This window comes from Scyliorhinus canicula, chromosome 19 (genome assembly GCF_902713615.1).
Source record: "Scyliorhinus canicula chromosome 19, sScyCan1.1, whole genome shotgun sequence".
Lineage (NCBI taxonomy): Eukaryota > Metazoa > Chordata > Chondrichthyes > Carcharhiniformes > Scyliorhinidae > Scyliorhinus > Scyliorhinus canicula.
The window spans coordinates 1,250,993-1,269,532 of NC_052164.1; the positions used below are offsets into that span (position 1 = coordinate 1,250,993).

At 52.9% G+C, this 18,540-nt stretch overlaps 1 protein-coding gene across 3 annotated transcripts in view; it reads left to right on the forward strand.

Moving 5' to 3' along the window:
• The first annotated feature begins 855 nt into the window (after window positions 1–855).
• The window catches only part of stard3 (StAR-related lipid transfer (START) domain containing 3), a 55,841-nt gene continuing 38,156 nt past the window's right edge, over window positions 856–18,540 (forward strand). Inside the window, exons 1-8 of one of the 3 annotated variants that reach the window (XM_038779238.1) lie at window positions 856–909; window positions 9,483–9,727; window positions 11,697–11,774; window positions 11,865–11,942; window positions 12,865–12,921; window positions 14,424–14,541; window positions 15,441–15,539; window positions 16,884–16,939. In XM_038779238.1, the coding sequence (XP_038635166.1) occupies window positions 9,533–9,727; window positions 11,697–11,774; window positions 11,865–11,942; window positions 12,865–12,921; window positions 14,424–14,541; window positions 15,441–15,539; window positions 16,884–16,939 (681 nt within the window). In that variant the 5' untranslated portion in view covers window positions 856–909; window positions 9,483–9,532. Of the gene's footprint in view, window positions 910–9,482; window positions 9,728–11,286; window positions 11,604–11,696; window positions 11,775–11,864; window positions 11,943–12,864; window positions 12,922–14,423; window positions 14,542–15,440; window positions 15,540–16,883; window positions 16,940–18,540 lie in introns of those variants that run through there. The other 2 variants (XM_038779240.1, XM_038779239.1) reach the window with 2 other exon arrangements.

Genomic DNA, 18,540 nt, shown 5'->3' on the forward strand with positions numbered 1-18,540 from the left:
GTTTAAATACTCACCGCTCAACTCTAGCTCCGTCCATTCCCAACAGCTGGATTCCCGCCTAAAAGGTTTGAGCAGCACTGTGGCACAGTGGTTAGCACTGCGGCCTCACGGCGCTGAGCACCCTTGTTCGATCCCGGCTCTGGGTCACTGTCTATGTGGAGTTTGCACATTCTCCCCGTGTCTGTGTGGGTCTCACCCCCCACAACCGAAAAAGACGTGCAGGTTAGGTGGATTGGCCACGCTAAATTGCCCCTAAATTGTAAAAAATTAATTGGGTACACTAAATTAAAGAAAAAGTGACTGTGGGTCCTTTGGAACACTGGGGCAGTGTTCTCAGTTTTCACAATAAAGACACTAATCCCATCCCTATAGTAACAGGTAATACCGAGGTAATAGAAAGGAAAGGACTTGGAACAATCATCATCAATAGGGAAAAGTACAAAACTATTAAGATTGGCGGCAGACAAGTTCCCAGGGCCTGATGTCTACATCCTCGGGTGTTAAAGGAAGTGGCAGCGGAGATAATGGATCCATTGGTTATAAGATTCCAAATATCCCTGGATTTGGAGGAAGGTTCTAGTGGATTGGCATAATGCCAATGTAACTCCCTTATTGGAAGAGGGAGGGAGATGGGGTGTAGGAAACTGCAGACCAGTTACTTTAACATCGGTCATTGGGAAATTGTTAGAATCCATTATTAAGGATATAATATCACGACATTTTGAAAGTCAAAACACAATCTATCAGAGTCAGCATGGTTTTATGAAGGGAAAATCATGTTTGACTAATTTGTTAGAGTTCTTTGAAGATGAAACAAGCCAAGTGGATAATGGGCATCCTGTAGATGTAGTATATCTGGGCTTCCGGAAGGCATTTGAGAAGGTACCACACAAAAGGTTAATACACAAGGTGAGATCTCATGGAATTGGGTGTAATTTATTAGCTTGGATAGAAGACTGGCTAACGGACAGAAGGCAGAGAATCGGGACAAATAGGTATTAATCTGGTTGGCAAGGTGTAACTAGTGGGGTGCAAAGGGTTTGTTCCCTGGACCCCAGCTATTTACAATGTATATTAACAACATACGGATAGAAGGTATCGTAGCCAAATCTGCAGATGACACTTAAGTAGGTGGAACAGTAAGTTGCAATGAGGAAATAAGAAATTTACATATGGATATGATGTGGAGATGCCGGTGTTGGACTGGGGTGAGCAGAGTAAGAAGTCTTCCAACACCAGGTTAAAGTCCAACAGGATTGTTTCAAACACGAGCTTTCGGAGCGCAGCTCCTTCCTCGGGTGAATTAGGGTGTTCACCTGAAGAAGGAGCTGCGCTCCGAAAGCTCGTGTTTGAAACAAACCTGTTGGACTTTAACCTGGTGTTGGAAGACTTCTGACTGGACATATGGATAGGTTAGGTGCATGGGCCTAAATTTGGCAGATAATTTTGAAGTTATCTATTTTGGTCGGAAAAATGGAACGGCAATTTCTTATTTAAATAGGGAGAAATTTTAGAGGATAGGTGCAGAGGGATCTGGGTGTCCTTGTGCATTGTTCACAGTAAACTCGCGTGCAGCTACAGCAGGTAATAAGGAAGGCAAATGGAATTTTTCCCTTTATAGCTAAAGGAATAGAGTATAAAAGTAGGGAAGTGTTGCTGCAGTTGTACAAGGCATTGGTGAGACTGCTGCTGTAGTACTGGGTACAGTTTGGCGTTACTTATTTGAGGAGGGATAGAACATAGAGAACATACATACACACACACCCTCACACACACACCCTCACACACACACCCTCACACACACACCCTCACACACACACCCTCACACACACACCCTCACACACACACCCTCACACACACCCCTCACACACACACCCTCACACACACACCCTCACACACACACCCTCACACACACACCCTCACACACACACCCTCACACACACACCCTCACACACACACCCTCACACACACACCCTCACACACACACCCTCACACACACACCCTCACACACACACCCTCACACACACACCCTCACACACACACCCTCACACACACACACACACACACACCCTCACACAAGCACATATCCTCACACACAAACACCTCACACACACACCCTCACGCACACACACCCTCACACACAGACCCTCACACACGCACCCTCACACACACACACCCTAACACACACACACCCTAACACACACACACCCTAACACACACACACCCTAACACACACACACCCTAACACACACACACCCTAACACACACACACACCCTCACACAAGCACATATCCTCACACACACACCCTCACACACACACCCTCACACACAGACCCTCACACACAGACCCTCACACACGCACCCTCACACACGCACCCTCACACACACACCCTCACACACACGCTTCACATGCCCTCTCACACACGCGCACACCTTCACACACACCTTCACACACACCTTCACACACACCTTCACACACACACACCCCTCTCATACACACACACCCTCACACACATACTTCCTGAAACACACACACACACACACACACACATCCCCTCAGACACACACACCGCCTCATGCACAGGCGCCCTCACACCCTCACACACACACACCCTCGCGCATGCACACACTCCCTCACGAACACACACCCTCACACGCACACCCTCACACATGCACACACACGCACCCCCTCACACACACCCTCGCGCACAGACGCCCTCACACGCACACCCTCACACAGACCCTCGCGCATGCACACACTCCCTCACGCGCGCACACCCTCACACGCACACACACCCTCACATGCACATACACACCTTCAGACATGCACACACACGCACCCTCACGCACAGACACCCTCACGCACAGACACCCTCACACACACACCCTCACACATGCACACACTCCCTCACGCGCACACACCCTCACATGCGCACACACACCCTCACACATGCACCCCCTCTCACACACCCTCACGAACACACACACGCATCCTCACACACACTCACGCACCCTCACGCACCCTCACACGCACCCTCACACGCACCCTCACACGCACCCTCACACGCACCCTCACACGCACCCTCACACGCACCCTCACACGCACCCTCACACGCACCCTCACACGCACCCTCACACGCACCCTCACACGCACCCTCACACGCACCCTCACACGCACCCTCACACGCACCCTCACACGCACCCTCACACGCACCCTCACACGCACCCTCACACGCACCCTCACACGCACCCTCACACGCACCCTCACACGCACCCTCACACGCACCCTCACACGCACCCTCACACGCACCCTCACACGCACCCTCACACGCACCCTCACACGCACCCTCACACGCACCCTCACACGCACCCTCACACACACACCCTCACACACACACCCTCCTACGCACCTCACACACGCACCCTCACACACGCACCCTCACACACGCACCCTCACACACATACACCCTCACGCACACCCTCACGCATACACCCTCACCGACACACACACTCCCTCACACACACACACACACTCCCTCACACACACACACACTCCCTCACACACACACACACTCCCTCACACACACACACACACTCCCTCACACACACACACACACTCCCTCACACACACTCCCTCACACACACACTCCCTCACACACACACACACACACTCCCTCACACACACACTCCCTCACACACACACACTCCCTCACACACACACACACACTCCCTTACACACACACCCCCTCCCACACACCCCCTCCCACACACCCCCTCCCACACACCCCCTCCCACACACCCCCTCCCACACACCCCCTCACACACACCCCCTCACACACACCCCCTCACACACACCCCCCTCCCACACACCCCCTCCCACACACCCCCTCCCACACACCCCCTCCCCCACACCCCCTCCCACACCCCCCCTCCCACACCCCCCCCTCCCACACCCCCCCTCCCACACCCCCCCTCCCACACCCCCCTCACACACACCCCCTCACACACACCCCCTCACACACACCCCCTCACACACACCCCCTCACACACACCCCCTCACACACACCCCCTCACACACACCCCCTCACACACACCCCCTCACACACACCCCCTCACACACACCCCCTCACACACACCCCCTCACACACACCCCCTCACACACACCCCCTCACACACACCCCCTCACACACACCCCCTCACACACACCCCCTCACACACACACCCACTCTCTCACACGCACCCACTCTCTCACACACACCCCCTCACACACACCCACTCTCTCACACACACCCCCTCACACACACACACCCGCTCACACACACACACCCGCTCACACACACACACCCGCTCACACACGCACCCGCTCACACACACACCCACTCACACACACACCCACTCACTCACACACACACCCCCATCACAGAAGAACATATCCCCATTGGGACTGTTGTGAGTGACTGAATGTCGATCGAGGGGAAAATATTCTTGAACCGGGGTCTGAATCAGAAACTCCTGTTATTTATACTTGCCATTTTAGAAATGGTTCCAGATCAAATCTGGTAGTTCAGCAACTGAATTGCTTGTGCTTTCTAGGCTGATAGCAGCCCCCTGCGGCCGTAATATATCAGATTCCTGATTCCTCAGGAGGGGAAATGTTATTCCTGGGCTGGGGAATAGTGTTAATGGGCTTTAGAGGGGTTTCAGAGGTCGGCGCAACATCGAGGGCCGAAGGGCCTGTACTGCGCTGTAATGTTCTATGGGCAAGGGGCTGGATTCAGTGATGTGAACTCTGCAGCAGGCCTGGCAAGATGACAGTGTTCCAGAGTTTGAAATGAAAGCCTGCCAATCGAAAGAGACCAGGCTGACCCTGTAGGAACAGAGCTGAAACTGTACCAGAGTCCGAGAACAGATCGTCCACACACAGTGGGGCTGTTACTCTGCACCCACACACAGCGGGGCTGTTACTCTGCACCCACACACAGCGGGGCTGTTACTCTGCACCCACACACAGCGGGGCTGTTACTCTGCACCCACACACAGCGGGGCTGTTACTCTGCACCCACACACAGCGGGGCTGTTACTCTGCACCCACACACAGCGGGGCTGTTACTCTGCACCCACACACAGCGGGGCTGTTACTCTGCACCCACACACAGCGGGGCTGTTACTCTGCACCCACACACAGCGGGGCTGTTACTCTGCACCCACACACAGCGGGGCTGTTACTCTGCACCCACACACAGCGGGGCTGTTACTCTGCACCCACACACAGCGGGGCTGTTACTCTGCACCTACACACAGCGGGGCTGTTACTCTGCGTCCACACACAGCGGGCTGTTACTCTGCACCCACACACAGCGGGGCTGTTACTCTGCACCTACACACAGCGGGGCTGTTACTCTGCGTCCACACACAGCGGGCTGTTACTCTGCACCCACACACAGCGGGGCTGTTACTCTGCACCCACACACAGCGGGGCTGTTACTCTGCACCCACACACAGCGGGGCTGTTACTCTGCGTCCACACACAGCAGGGCTGTTACTCTGCACCCACACACAGCAGGGCTGTTACTCTGCACCCACACACAGCGGGGCTGTTACTCTGCGTCCACACACAGCAGGGCTGTTACTCTGCACCCACACACAGCGGGGCTGTTACTCTGCACCCACACACAGCGGAGCTGTTACTCTGTGTCCACACACAGCGGGGCTGTTACTCTGCACCCACACACAGCGGGGCTGTTACTCTGCACCCACACACAGCGGGGCTGTTACTCTGCGTCCACACACAGCGGGGCTGTTACTCTGCACCCACACACAGCGGGGCTGTTACTCTGCATCAACACACAGCGGGGCTGTTACTCTGCACCCACACACAGCGGGGCTGTTACTCTGCACCCACACACAGCGGGGCTGTTACTCTGCACCCACACACAGCGGGGCTGTTACTCTGCATCAACACACAGCGGGGCTGTTACTCTGCACCCACACACAGCGGGGCTGTTACTCTGCGTCCACACACAGCGGGCTGTTACTCTGCACCCACACACAGCGGGGCTGTTACTCTGCACCCACACACAGCGGGGCTGTTACTCTGCACCCACACACAGCGGGGCTGTTACTCTGCACTCACACACAGCGGGGCTGTTACTCTGCACCCACACACAGCAGGGCTGTTACTCTGCACCCACACACAGCGGGGCTGTTACTCTGCACCCACACACAGCGGGGCTGTTACTCTGCACCCACACACAGCGGGGCTGTTACTCTGCACCCACACACAGCGGGGCTGTTACTCTGCACCCACACACAGCGGGGCTGTTACTCTGCACCCACACACAGCGGGGCTGTTACTCTGCACCCACACACAGCGGGGCTGTTACTCTGCACCCACACACAGCGGGGCTGTTACTCTGCATCAACACACAGCGGGGCTGTTACTCTGCGTCCACACACAGCGGGGCTGTTACTCTGCGTCCACACACAGCGGGGCTGTTACTCTGCACCCACACACAGCGGGGCTGTTACTCTGCACCCACACACAGCGGGGCTGTTACTCTGCACCCACACACAGCGGGACTGTTACTCTGCACCCACACACAGCGGGGCTGTTACTCTGCACCAACACACAGCGGGGCTGTTACTCTGCACCCACACACAGCGGGGCTGTTACTCTGCGTCCACACACAGCGAGGCTGTTACTCTGCACCCACACACAGCGAGGCTGTTACTCTGCACCAACACACAGCGGGGCTGATACTCTGCACCCACACACAGCGGGGCTGTTACTCTGCGTCCACACACAGCGAGGCTGTTACTCTGCACCCACACACAGCGGGGCTGTTACTCTGCGTCCACACACAGCGGGGCTGTTACTCTGCACCCACACACAGCGGGGCTGTTACTCTGCACCCACACACAGCGAGGCTGTTACTCTGCGTCCACACACAGCGAGGCTGTTACTCTGCACCCACACACAGCGGGGCTGTTACTCTGCGTCCACACACAGCGGGGCTGTTACTCTGCACCCACACACAGCGGGGCTGTTACTCTGCACCCACACACAGCGGGGCTGTTACTCTGCACCCACACACAGCGGGGCTGTTACTCTGCACCCACACACAGCGGGGCTGTTACTCTGCACCCACACACAGCGGGGCTGTTACTCTGCATCAACACACAGCGGGGCTGTTACTCTGCACCAACACACAGCGGGGCTGTTACTCTGCACCCACACACAGCGGGGCTGTTACTCTGCACCCACACACAGCGGGGCTGTTACTCTGCGTCCACACACAGCGGGGCTGTTACTCTGCACCTACACACAGCGGGACTGTTACTCTGCACCCACACACAGCGGGGCTGTTACTCTGCGTCCACACACAGCGGGGCTGTTACTCTGCACCCACACACAGCGGGGCTGTTACTCTGCACCCACACACAGCGGGGCTGTTACTCTGCGTCCACACACAGCGGGGCTGTTACTCTGCACCAACACACAGCGGGGCTGTTACTCTGCACCCACACACAGCGGGGCTGTTACTCTGCGTCCACACACAGCGGGACTGTTACTCTGCACCCACACACAGCGGGGCTGTTACTCTGCACCCACACACAGCAGGGCTGTTACTCTGCACCCACACACAGCGGGGCTGTTACTCTGCACTCACACACAGCGGGGCTGTTACTCTGCACCCACACACAGCGGGGCTGTTACTCTGCACTCACACACAGCGGGGCTGTTACTCTGCACCCACACACAGCGGGGCTGTTACTCTGCGTCCACACACAGCGGGGCTGTTACTCTGCGTCCACACACAGCGGGGCTGTTACTCTGCACCCACACACAGCGGGGCTGTTACTCTGCACCCACACACAGCGGGGCTGTTACTCTGCACCCACACACAGCGGGGCTGTTACTCTGCACCCACACACAGCGGGGCTGTTACTCTGCGTCCACACACAGCGGGGCTGTTACTCTGCGTCCACACACAGCGGGGCTGTTACTCTGCACCCACACACAGCGGGGCTGTTACTCTGCACCCACACACAGCGGGACTGTTACTCTGCACCCACACACAGCGGGGCTGTTACTCTGCACCCACACACAGCGGGGCTGTTACTCTGCGTCCACACACAGCGGGGCTGTTACTCTGCGTCCACACACAGCGGGGCTGTTACTCTGCACCCACACACAGCAGGGCTGTTACTCTGCACCCACACACAGCGGGGCTGTTACTCTGCACCCACCCACACACAGCAGGGCTGTTACTCTGCACCCACACACAGCGGGGCTGTTACTCTGCACCCACACACAGCGGGGCTGTTACTCTGCACCCACACACAGCGGGGCTGTTACTCTGCGTCCACACACAGCGGGGCTGTTACTCTGCACCTACACACAGCGGGGCTGTTACTCTGCGTCCACACACAGCGGGGCTGTTACTCTGCATCCACACACAGCGGGGCTGTTACTCTGCACCAACACACAGCGGGGCTGTTACTCTGCACCCACACACAGCGGGGCTGTTACTCTGCACTCACACACAGCGGGGCTGTTACTCTGCACCCACACACAGCGGGGCTGTTACTCTGCACCAACACACAGCGGGGCTGTTACTCTGCACCCACACACAGCGGGGCTGTTACTCTGCACCCACACACAGCGGGGCTGTTACTCTGCACCCACACACAGCGGGACTGTTACTCTGCACCCACACATAGCGGGGCTGTTACTCTGTGTCCACACACAGCGGGGCTGTTACTCTGCACCCACACACAGCGGGGCTGTTACTCTGCACCCACACACAGCGGGGCTGTTACTCTGCGTCCACACACAGCGGGGCTGTTACTCTGCACCCACACACAGCGGGGCTGTTACTCTGCACCAACACACAGCGGGGCTGTTACTCTGGTTATTTGAAAATGAAATGAAATTAAAATCGCTTATTGTCACGAGTAGGCTTCAAGAAGTTACTGTGAAAAGCCCCTAGTTGCCACATTCCGGCACCTGTTCGGGGAGGCTGGTACGGGAATTGTACCCGCGCTGCTGGCCTGTCTTGGTCTGCTTTAAAAGTCAGCTGTTTAGCCCTGTGCTAAACTAGCCCCTCGCATTTATTCTCACGTGTCCAGATCATTGATACACCAACGCCGACCTGTGTCACAAACTGAGGATAAAAGCTGGAACCTGGTGGACTGCGTGTGTCAGTAAAACCCTGAGCAGTGAATTCATCAATTGAGACCATTCTGCTGATTGTCTAATACTGGCATTTATAAAGTACCCAGTCGGGGGAAGAAATCTGGAATTGTTTGAGCTGATTAGTGAATTTTGGTGTACAATTAGGGCCATCTCTGGGGGCACAGTGATCAGTGGTTGGTGGCAGTATTTTGAAGTTGGGCAGTGATTGATTATCCCCAGCAGTTTGATTGATCCCCTTTCGCCTGCGTCTCTTGGGTTCTCACTGCTGTTGTTTGCTCTACAGAGCCGTCTTTGACGAAGGGACCTGATGCCTGATAGCCAGGAGAACTCAGGATGGCGCACCTGGAACAGAGCCTTCCAACCATTGCTTCAATCAATACATCATACTCTGCGAGCCAGCCCAGCATGCCAGCACAATGCCAGTCAAACGAGGAGAGGAAAACAATCTCCGATGTCCGCAGGACTTTCTGTCTCTTTGTAACCTTTGACCTGTTGTTTGTTTCCCTCCTGTGGATTATCGAGTTGAATGTGAGTGTTTGCCTTCACCACAGACACAGCAACTGCAACAGAAAATGTGCTGTTGGTTTCACACTTTTTTCTATATCCAGAGTAACTAAACAGTAACTGCAAACACAGTTCAGGAAACTAATTTCTCTGTTTAAAAATTGAACTTTGTGAATTCATCACTCCCACTAACTATTGTTTATTCAGGGTGAGGATCACTCACTGTGTAACTGTACAGAGTCACTGTTTATTCAGGGTGAGGATCACTCACTGTGTAACTGTACAGAGTCACTGTTTATTCAGGGTGAAGATCACTCACTGTGTAACTGTACAGAGTCACTGTTTATTCAGGGCGAGGATCACTCACTGTGTAACTGTACAGAGTCACTGTTTATTCAGGGTAAGGATCACTCACTGTGTAACTGTACAGAGTCACTGTTTATTCAGGGTAAGGATCACTCACTGTGTAACTGTACAGAGTCACTGTTTATTCAGGGTGAAGATCACTCACTGTGTAACTGTACAGAGTCACTGTTTATTCAGGGTGAGGATCACTCACTGTGTAACTGTACAGAGTCACTGTTTATTCAGCAGGGTGAGGATCACTCACTGTGTAACTGTACAGAGTCACTGTTTATTCAGCAGGGTGAGGATCACTCACTGTGTAACTGTACAAATGATGTGGAGATGCCGGCGTTGGACTGGGGTGAGCACAGTAAGAAGTCTTACAACACCAGGTTAAAGTCCAACAGGTTTAATTCAAACACGAGCTTTCGGAGCGCAGCTCCTTCCTCACCTGAGGAACAGAGTCACTGTTTATTCAGGGTAAGGATCACTCACTGTGTAACTGTACAGAGTCACTGTTTATTCAGGGTAAGGATCACTCACTGTGTAACTGTACAGAGTCACTGTTTATTCAGGGTAAGGATCACTCACTGAGTAACTGGACAGCGTCACTGTTTATTCAGGGTAAGGATCACTCACTGTGTAACTGTACAGAGTCACTGTTTATTCAGGGTAAGGATCACTCACTGTGTAACTGTACAGAGTCACTGTTTATTCAGGGTAAGGATCACTCTGTGGAACTGGACAGGGTACATAGAGTCATAGAGGTCTTCAACACAGGAAAGGCCCTTCAGTCCAGCGTCTGCACCAGTCAGAAATGAAAGCGTGGAATGCACTGCCAGTGGAGGTGTTGGAGTCAGAGTCATTTGGGACATTTGAGCGAGTCTTGGACAGGCACATGGACAGCAGTAAATTGAAGGGGTGTAAGTTAGGTTGATCTTAGATTGGGATAAGTGGTCAGCAGAACATCGTGGGCCGAAGGGCCTGTACTGGGCTGTACTGTTCTATGTCTGTCTATAAATGTTCTGAGGGTCTCTGCCTCCATCATCCTTTCAGGCTGCGAGTTCCAGACTCCCACCACCCTCTGGGTGAAAAGGTTTTCCCTCGCATCCCCTCTAAACCTCCCGCCCCTCACCTTAAATCTCTGCCCCCTGATCATTGACCCCCCTCCACCGAGGGGAAAAGTTTCTTCCTGTCTATCTATGCCCCTCATAATTTTATACACCTCAATCATATCTCCCTCAGTTTCCTCTGCTTCAAGGAAAACAATCGAAGTCACTGCACTTCAAGGGAATTCCATCAGTTCTAAAGCACTCTGAGTGAGAAAGATGCTCTGTAAATTCAAGTTATTCCTCTTTAACTTTGCAATGTCTGTCGCCGAATTTCAGACCACAGTCTTGAAGCTTTGTCACCCACTTCACGCGATTGATGGAAGAATGCTTCCGCGTCTCAAAGCAACTGAAAATCCCACTAGTCACTGCTGAACGATGAGATGGTTTCTCTGCCTCCTGACACAGTGTGGACTGGAGCTGAACAAACCAGACTCCATCTTTCAGTGAGCACAGATCGGAGGAGTTTATGTGTATCTCTGAATTTCTCTTGGAAAAAATACTGACTCTAAAATTTTAATATTTTCTTTGTTTCTCAGACGAATGGTGATATTGAAAACAATCTAGATGATGAAATATTGAATTATGATTTCAAAACTTCGTTCTTTGACATATTTGTAAGTATCGTATTCCACGTGACCAGAATTAGTGTTCTACCCTGCCTCACTTTGAACAATTATTCATTGTCGCCCCTCTGTTCCCTGCAGTCGCTGGCTGTGTTTCGCTTCGTGGTATTGTTGCTTGCCTACGCCCTTCTGAGACTCCGTCACTGGTGGGTTATTGCGGTAAGGATCCCAGAGAACCTTGTACCTGTGTTTCGAGGGGGAAGAATGTTTTGAGCCTATGCTGTTTGAGCTGTGGATCTGTTAACACATTTACAACAGGCCAGAGGGGCAAAAAAGGAATATTTTGGAGGAGTGACTGAATAGAGTATTGTTAAAATTCCTGCATTGTCTGGGTCAACATTGTCTGGATCTGCATTGTCTGGATCTGCATTGTCTGGCTCTGCATTGTCTGGCTCTGCATTGTCTGGCTCTGCATTGTCTGGCTCTGCATTGTCTGGCTCTGCATTGTCTGGCTCTGCATTGTCTGGCTCTGCATTGTCTGGCTCTGCATTGTCTGGCTCTGCATTGTCTGGCTCTGCATTGTCTGGCTCCGCATTGTCTGGCTCTGCATTGTCTGGCTCTGCATTGTCTGGCACTGCATTGTCTGGCTCTGCATTGTCTGGCTCTGCATTGTCTGGCACTGCATTGTCTGGGTCAACATTGTCTGGCTCTGCATTGTCTGGCACTGCATTGTCTGGGTCAACATTGTCTGGCTCTGCATTGTCTGGCTCTGCATTGTCTGGCTCTGCATTGTCTGGCTCTGCATTGTCTGGCTCTGCATTGTCTGGCTCTGCATTGTCTGGCTCTGCATTGTCTGGCTCTGCATTGTCTGACTCTGCATTGTCTGGCTCTGCATTGTCTGGCTCTGCATTGTCTGGCTCTGCATTGTCTGGCTCTGCATTGTCTGGCACTGCATTGTCTGGCTCTGCATTGTCTGGCTCTGCATTGTCTGGCTCTGCATTGTCTGGCTCTGCATTGTCTGGCTCCGTGGCTCCGCATTGTCTGGATCAGCATTGTCTGGATCAGCATTGTCTGGGTCAGCATTGTCTGGGTCAGCATTGTCTGGATCTGTATTGTCACTGACCTTTGTGTCCTGTTATAGGTCACCACTTTGATTACCAGTGGCTTTTTAATTATCAAAGTCATCCTTTCAATTCAGGTAGGAAGACTTATTTTACAATTGTTCTCTCAGACTGTCCTTATTTTTGTGCTACACTTGTTCCTCCGGGCACGGGTCCTTAATGTTACCCCATAAATTTGTAACAAAATGTCCCAGTTCCCTTTGCCATCAGGTCCAATGTCCCACTAATCTGTTCTGTACATTGATCCCTCGCAGAGGTCCCTGAGAATTCCTCTTTAGAATGGTCCGCCTGCTCTCTCATTCATCACGCCTGACTGTTAATGACCCTGTGAGTTCATTCCTGGGAGCTTTGGAAAGAACCACTGAAAGGTTTGATGCAGTGCTGTGTGTTTGAAAGTTGCTGGTTTCTAATGCTTGGAAGTAGTTAAGTCCCAGCCACCTTGAGTCTTGTTACAGTTCTGGATTCAGTGAATATTTGTTCAATGAACAATACCCAACAGGAGCTGCCTTTTACTGAAAGGTGATCAGCTGTTTCCTGTGCAAATGCAGATGCTGGAAATACTCAGCAGGTAATAATAATCTTTATTAGTGTCACAAGTAGGCTGACATTAACACTGCAATGAAGTTACTGTGAAAAGCCCCTAGTCACCACACTCCGCCGCCTGTTCGGGTTCACTGAGGGAGAATTCAGACTGTCCAATTCACCCAACAGCACGTCTTTCGGGACTTGTGGGAGGAAACCGGAGCACCCGGAGGAAACCCACGCAGACACGGGGAGAATGTGCAGAATCCGCACAGACAGCGACCCAAGCCGGGAATCGAACCTGGGACCCTGATACTGTGAAGCAACAGTGATAACCACTGTGCTAACGTGCTGCCCTTGCTACCTTGCCCATCTGCAGAGAGAAACAGAGTTAACATTTCACGGCTGTCACAGGGTAGGAATGTCACAGAAAAGTAGTGACGGCAAATCGCCTCTGCACTGTTAGCAGGACGGATAGTGCAGCGAGTCTATCCTACTACATCTATACGTTTCCCCACAATGGGTCTCTCTTTCTGCAACAACATCCAAATAAACGTTCTGATCAGATCCAGTCACTTTTGTCATTCTCCAGGCTCTCCGTATATTTTATCTACGCAGGAATAACGCAGTTTAGGAACTCAACTAATCATCAACCAATCTATTGTTAATCTGCTGCACCACCACAGGGATTGCAAAATACATGTTTGCCAGAGATCTGGGCCAAGGAATTGAATTCCTCTGTCCCCGGGTCTCTGCCCGACAGCTAGATGCAGGACACTGGGAATCCTGTAAGAACTGGCACCTTGAATCCCAATTCATAACACTCTCACCAACCAAGTGAAAGATGGTCTAATAGCTGAAGCAGGAGAGCTGCCTCGTGGGCCAGTTCCTCACCAGGGCTGAATCTGTTGCTGCTGGTGTGTCTGGTGGCCATGGCACAGATATTCCTGAGCTGAATCTTTCCATGTTAGTGTGCTGTTTAATTGTCCTGCAGGACACTTGTGATTCTGCTGTTAATGAGTGAGGCTGGTGTTTATGTGGACCTCTCTTTATCCAGTTCCAGACCAGGGGTGCATTTGGCTATGTTCTCCCAATTGTCTCCTTTGTCCTCGCCTGGCTGGAGACCTGGTTTCTTGATTTCAAAGTGTTGGTTCAAGAAGCGGAGGATGAGCGATGTGAGTAACCCTTTCACTCTCGCTTCATTGAAGCAACATTGGCTCTTTGTTGTCCTGTCCCTATATCTCTGCCTGACTGTGATGTGCAGCAACTCCCAGCTGCTATCACTCCCTACTAATTACTCTTATCAAACTGAGAGCAACAATTGGTTAAGAATGATTATGACAGGATGGTTGATCCCAGGGATTATGTGTAATATGACAGTAATTGATATAAAACCCAAGTAATATTCCTTGGGAAGCAGGCACTGCAAGGGTACAGCAATTTAATATTCACCAATTACCTGGGAATATAATTACTGCTGTATGATTTATGCAGATTATCTACATGTATTGTATGAATGTATGCATTCCCTATATAACCTGGTGGTGATTTAACCTGATACAGAGCGAGGCCAGCAGCCTGCGTCCAATTCCCCGTACCGACTGAGGTTATTCATGAAGATCCCACCTTCCCAACCTCGCCCCTCGCCTGAGGTGTGGTGACCCTCTGGTTAAATCACCACCAGTCAGCTCTCCCCCTCACAGGGCAAAGCAGCCTGTGGTCATCTGGGACTGTAGCCACTTTACTTTCAACTTAATGGTGAACATACACAGAGGCACAACAGGTTTTGGGCTGTAGGATTGCACAGGTTTCAATGTTTCTCATTGATGTAAAATGGCCTTGCACATAGTAATTCAGCATGATCTGCGATGTATGGGTGAGGGATAATTAGACCAGGACATTAGATATAGTTCAGTCCCCATTTTAAAGTTATAAATTTGACATTGCTGTATTTTAATATTTTTACTTTTCAGAGGTTTTGTGCACCAAGGTCTCTATTCCCAGTCTTTATTACCCCAGGTAATTGTGATCTCCTGTTGGTTGTAGTGTAATTTGTGTCCTGTCTGTTTCACAGTCTATCAGACACAACACACAGATTCTGTGTACTCGCCCCTTCTGTACCCAAGAGTTTTATCCGAAGGACAGTTCTATTCTCCACCGGAATCCTTTGCAGGTATGTTCCTGCGAGAGAGCTTCTCACTTCATAACATGCCCTTTGGAGAGGGGCATGGGGGTTGGCACGAGGAAGGTGGCGAGAAGGCATGTTGGCCATTGTAGAGTGAGTGAGAGGGGCATTGGGGGAGGGGAGGGGACGTGTCTGGGAGATGGTGGGGGTGTGCAGGAAGGCGTTAGGGTGGGGAGAGAGCAGAGCTGGGAGAGGCTGGAGACCGGGAGAGGGCAGGTTGAGGATGAGAAATTAATGATGTGTTTTCAGGTGCTTTGTGCAGCCATTGTTTTTGTAAATGTGTAATCCTTACCTCAAAAATATCAACTTCCTAGACATTAAACTGAGGGCTAAATTGGGCAACGGATATTTAAAGTATTTGTCTTATTCATATAATGTTCCAGCACAAAAACAGGCCGTGTGGTCCTTTTGTTATTTGTTGGTATATTCTTCAACTCCTATAAACCTGCTTCAGCGCGAATGGTCTGGAGGGGGTTCCCTAGATTGCCGGGATACACCCTGCTGGAGTGACTGCTTCTCCGGATGTGGAAGGGGAGGGAAGAATTGGGGATATATATAAGTGGCTGGGGGAGCAGGGAGGTGAGCGGGTGGTGAAGATCAAGGGGAAATGGGAAGCGGAGTTGGGAATGGAGATCAATTGGGGAGTATGGAGTGAGGCACTGCTAAGGGTAAACGGGGCCTCCTCTTGTGCAAGGATGAGCCTGATACAGTTTAAGGTGGTGCACATGACTCGGGCGAGAATAACTGGGTTCTTCCAGGGGGTAACAGATGAGTGCGAGAGGTGTGGGTGGGGCCAGCGAATCATGCGCACATGTTTTGGGGTTGCGAAAAATTGGGAAGATTCTGGGCGGGAGTGTTCGCGGTCTGAGCCAGGATAGTGGAGGAGGGAGTGGACCCGGACCCTTTGGTGGCGATATTTGGGGTTTCAGAGAAGCCGGAGCTCATGGAGAGGCGGAAGGCCGATGTCGTGGCCTTCGCTCTCTGATTGCACGGCGACGAATCTTGCTGGAGTGGCGGTCGGCATCGCCACCCGGGGTAGCGGCTTGGTTGGGTGACCTGTATGACTTCCTGCGGTTAAAGAAGATAAAGTATGAGTTAAGGGACTCAGCAGGGGAGTTTGAGACAAGGTGGGGGATGATTGTGACCGTGTTTGAGGAGCTGTTAGTCGCAGGGGAGGGAGGGGTGGTGAAAAAGGGGTAAAATCTGTCCAGACAGTATAGTTGATTGTTGGGAAGTATGTTTCCCGGGGTGTTTATTCACAGTAACCTATTTTGATACATGTTTGTAATAAAATACATTAAAAAAAAAAAATAAACCTGCTTCACTTGACAGGCTCTGAAGATGAGTTTGAAGGTGAAGGTATTGAAAGGAGAGCAGTAACGCCTCAGGTAGGGACTAATCCGAACTGTTTAAAGCTAATGTTGCTGAGATAATAAACTGCAGTTAATGGTGGGGTCAGGGGTCCGGAGAGGGGTCTGATTCTGAGTTCCACTAATACTCCTACTGGAACTGTAAATATTCCTCTTCCCACCCCTCCCTTTCCATCACCCCCTCCCTCTCCATCACCTCCTCCTTCTCTCCATCACCCCCTCCCTCTTCATCACCCCCTCCTCCTCTCCATCACCCCCTCCCTCTTCCCACCCCTCCCTTTCCATCACCCCCTCCCTCTCCATCACCCCCCCTCCCTCTTCATCACCCCCTCCCTCTTCATCACCCCCTCCCTCTTCATCACCCCCTCCCTCTTCATCACCCCCTCCCTCTTCATCACCCCCTCCCTCTCCCCACCCCTCCCTCTTCCCACCCCTCCCTCTCCCCACCCCTCCCTCTCCCCACCCCTCCCTCTCCATCACCCCCTCCTCCTCTCCCCACCCCTCCCTTTCCATCCCCCCTCCCTTTCCATCACCTCCTCCTTCTCTCCATCACCCCCTCCCCCTCTCCATCACCCCCTCCTCCTCTCCATCACCCCCTCCCTCTCCATCACCCCCTCCTCCCTCTCCCCCCCCTCCTCCTCTCCATCACCCCCTCCCCTCATCACCCCTCCCTCTCCATCACCCCCTCCTCCTCTCCCCCCCTCCTCCCCCTCCCTCCATCACCCCCTCCCTCTCCATCACCCCCCCTCCCTCTCCATCACCCCCTCCTTCTCTCCATCACCCCCCCTCCTCTCTCCATCACCCCCCTCCCCCTCACCCCCCCTCTCCATCACCCCCTCTCTCCATCACCCCTCCCTCTCCATCATCCCTCCCCTCCATCACCCCCTCCTTCTCTCCGCCACCCCCTCCTCCTCTCCATCACCCCCTCCTTCTCTCCGCCACCCCTCCTCCTCTCCATCACCCCCCTCCTCTCTCCACCCTCTCCCTTTCCATCACCCCCTCCTTCTCTCCATCACCCCCTCCTTCTCTCCATCACCCCCTCCTTCTCTCCATCACCCCCCTCCTTCTCTCCATCACCCCCTCCTCCTCTCCGCCACCCCTCCCTCTCCATCACCCCCTCCCCCTCCATCACCACCCCTCCCTCTCCATCACCCCCTCTCCATCACCCCCTCCTCCTCTCCATCACCCCCTCTCCATCACCCCCCTCCTCCTCTCCATCACCCCCCTCCTCCTCTCCATCACCCCCTCCTCCTCTCCATCACCCCCTCCTCCTCTCCATCACCCCCTCCTCCTCTCCATCACCCCCTCCTCCTCTCCATCACCCCCTCCTCCTCTCCATCACCCCCTCCTCCTCTCCATCACCCCCTCCTCCTCTCCATCACCCCCTCCTCCTCTCCATCACCCCCTCCTTCTTTCCATCACCCCCTCCTTCTCTCCGCCACCCCACTCCCTCTCTCCACCACTTGGCGCACAAACACTCCAATTCCTCTTCTTCCCAATATGCAGCATGTAATCTCCTGGGAGAGGTACAGTAAGCAGTAAAACAACAAGACCAGTAAGCTGGGAGACAGTCTGGCAAATTCTACTTCACCGTCGGGTGATGGACCCCAGTCCAGTAG